Here is a 2,098-nt window from a genome sequence, read left to right as displayed (position 1 = left end):
CCCCCCCCCCCCCCCCCCCCCGTTGCTCATAAACAGTGGTCAAAATAGGCAGCGCTGATCAAATAGGAAGATATTTAGATACCAAGATTCTGTCACTGTATTGCCAATTTTAGAATATATATTTAATATATGATCAGCTTTGCCTAGTGTGTCACATAGTCTGAGATTGTCTTTATCAGCCGGGATTGTAGCTTCAGCGAGATGTCACTTATGGGACTTTGGCAAATATGACAGAGAGTTGTATATAAGTTCCCAACAGTAGCTTTAATGTTGATATATTTGAATTTTTAGACCGTGTTGAATTTGTGTTTTTCACATTTTCTTTCAAAGACTACTTTCACTTGATTTTTGTGTTCCAACTTGTCTTATTGTACACGTCTTCAATGACGTGTCCTGTGAATTTGGATAAAGTATAGCTTCATAGGTTTTTTTTTTGGTTTTTTTACAAGAATGTGCCTTCCTTTGAACAGTTCCTCATTTTCAAAGAATCTACAGATGTTTTGCATGTGTGATGTCGACCTGTGTGGGTGTTGATTCGTTCGATTTAGAGTCAAATTGAGGAAACAAATCAAAAGGCTTTGCACTATTTGTCATTAGAAGCACAAACCACTAATAATTAAGTATGAATAGCCCCAAATAAACAGAAGAAAAATCATAAATATGGGGCTTTGTTCAGGGGTTATTTAGAACATATGGTCACAGACCATTTACTGTATTTCTCCCTCAAGTACTTCCAGAACAAGATCTGATTTATTTGAAAATCTGCCATGTCGTGACTGTTTTTTTTTTGCTGTGTAAGGGATGGATTCTTCTAATACCTTTTATATTTGGGACTTGCGTCACCATGACAACAACGCCAATTAGGAGGAATGTATTTCTGTTGTATAGCTTTCCCTGTATACATTCTTATTCTGGGATGTGGACGGGCGTCTTACTTATGATGTACCTAGTCTATGAAATGCTCCATACAACTTTTGTGAGCCATTTGTACTGTTTTTAAATATTTTGTATGTAGCCTATTTTGTCAGCTGAATTTTGTATCAATACAATTGCATTTTAATAAAATATAATTGAACAAAAAATGTATTTATGTACTGCTATTTATGATAGTTTTGACTTACCATGGCCATGGATATGGTAAGTCAATATTTCCTTTGCTACTTATTAGGCCTGGGCGCTATATTAATATTATATCGACATTGATATTTGAAGCTAGATGAGGTCTTATCTTTTTTAAATATCGTGATATGACACAAAGACTTGTTTTTTTATTTTAAAAGGCTACATTACAGTAAAGTGATGTCATTTTCTGATCTTACCAGCTGTTTTATTATTTACCCACTTGGTCATGGTATCCACATTCTTGGTGAATATTTATCAAAACCCTCATGGTGTTAATATTTTGTGAAAGCACCAAAACTCAACCCTACGATATTTTCACAAATATCGACATTGATGTAGGTTATTTGGGGAAAAATATCGTGATATATGATTTTTCCCACATCTCCTTGCTCTACTGCTTATACACCCCATGTGACTATGACAGAGTGTGAGTCTGTTTTTCCTTAGGGAGGTTTCTGTAAGTTGACTGGCTCCTTCCTTCTCGTCCTGCCCTCCTGGACTAAACCCGTCTGGAGTTGGAGTCTTAACTGTCGCCTCAGCTCTCTCTCCCTCTCTCCCTCTCTCCCTCTCTCTCAGAGCGCACACAGGCGTCGGTTGCGTGATGTCTCCCCTCGTTGCCCGCTTGCTGCTTCTTGTCTGCTTGGCTTCACCTCTTTATGGCGTGGAAAAGGTGAGAAATAGAGGATACCGAAAGGATCCTGACGCGGACAAGGTAAGAGAGATTAAAATGACCATGTGGCTGAATTCTCATTTCCAAAAGTAGACATACATATGTGCCATTCCCAAATGCGTCTTGGACAGATTTTGGGACAAAAATCAACAAAAAAAGGGCTCATGTGAAATTATAGTTATTGTACTCCCATTAAATTGCCATTTAGCGCGCTTTGTTGCATTGTATTGAATGCATCTCCATTAATATTCATAGGGCACTTTGCATTTTAAGTTCCTATAATTACTTTTTCTTGTGGCATGCGCT

At 37.6% G+C, this 2,098-nt stretch overlaps 2 protein-coding genes across 3 annotated transcripts in view; both read left to right on the top strand.

Moving 5' to 3' along the window:
* Positions 1-2,098, top strand: part of fzd6 (frizzled class receptor 6) — a 29,931-nt gene that overhangs the window by 13,591 nt on the left and 14,242 nt on the right. The gene's annotated exons all lie outside the window — the stretch shown is intronic.
* The window catches only part of LOC116690700 (collagen triple helix repeat-containing protein 1), a 6,113-nt gene continuing 5,539 nt past the window's right edge, over positions 1,525-2,098 (top strand). Inside the window, exon 1 of one of the 2 annotated variants that reach the window (XM_032517871.1) lies at positions 1,525-1,792. In XM_032517871.1, the coding sequence (XP_032373762.1) occupies positions 1,724-1,792 (69 nt within the window). In that variant the 5' untranslated portion in view covers positions 1,525-1,723. Of the gene's footprint in view, positions 1,835-2,098 lie in introns of both variants that reach the window. The other variant, XM_032517870.1, reaches the window with a different exon arrangement.

The sequence above is a fragment of the Etheostoma spectabile genome, chromosome 6 (genome assembly GCF_008692095.1).
Source record: "Etheostoma spectabile isolate EspeVRDwgs_2016 chromosome 6, UIUC_Espe_1.0, whole genome shotgun sequence".
In the NCBI taxonomy this organism is placed as follows: Eukaryota; Metazoa; Chordata; class Actinopteri; order Perciformes; family Percidae; genus Etheostoma; species Etheostoma spectabile.
This window is presented reverse-complemented; position numbering and strand designations above follow the sequence as displayed.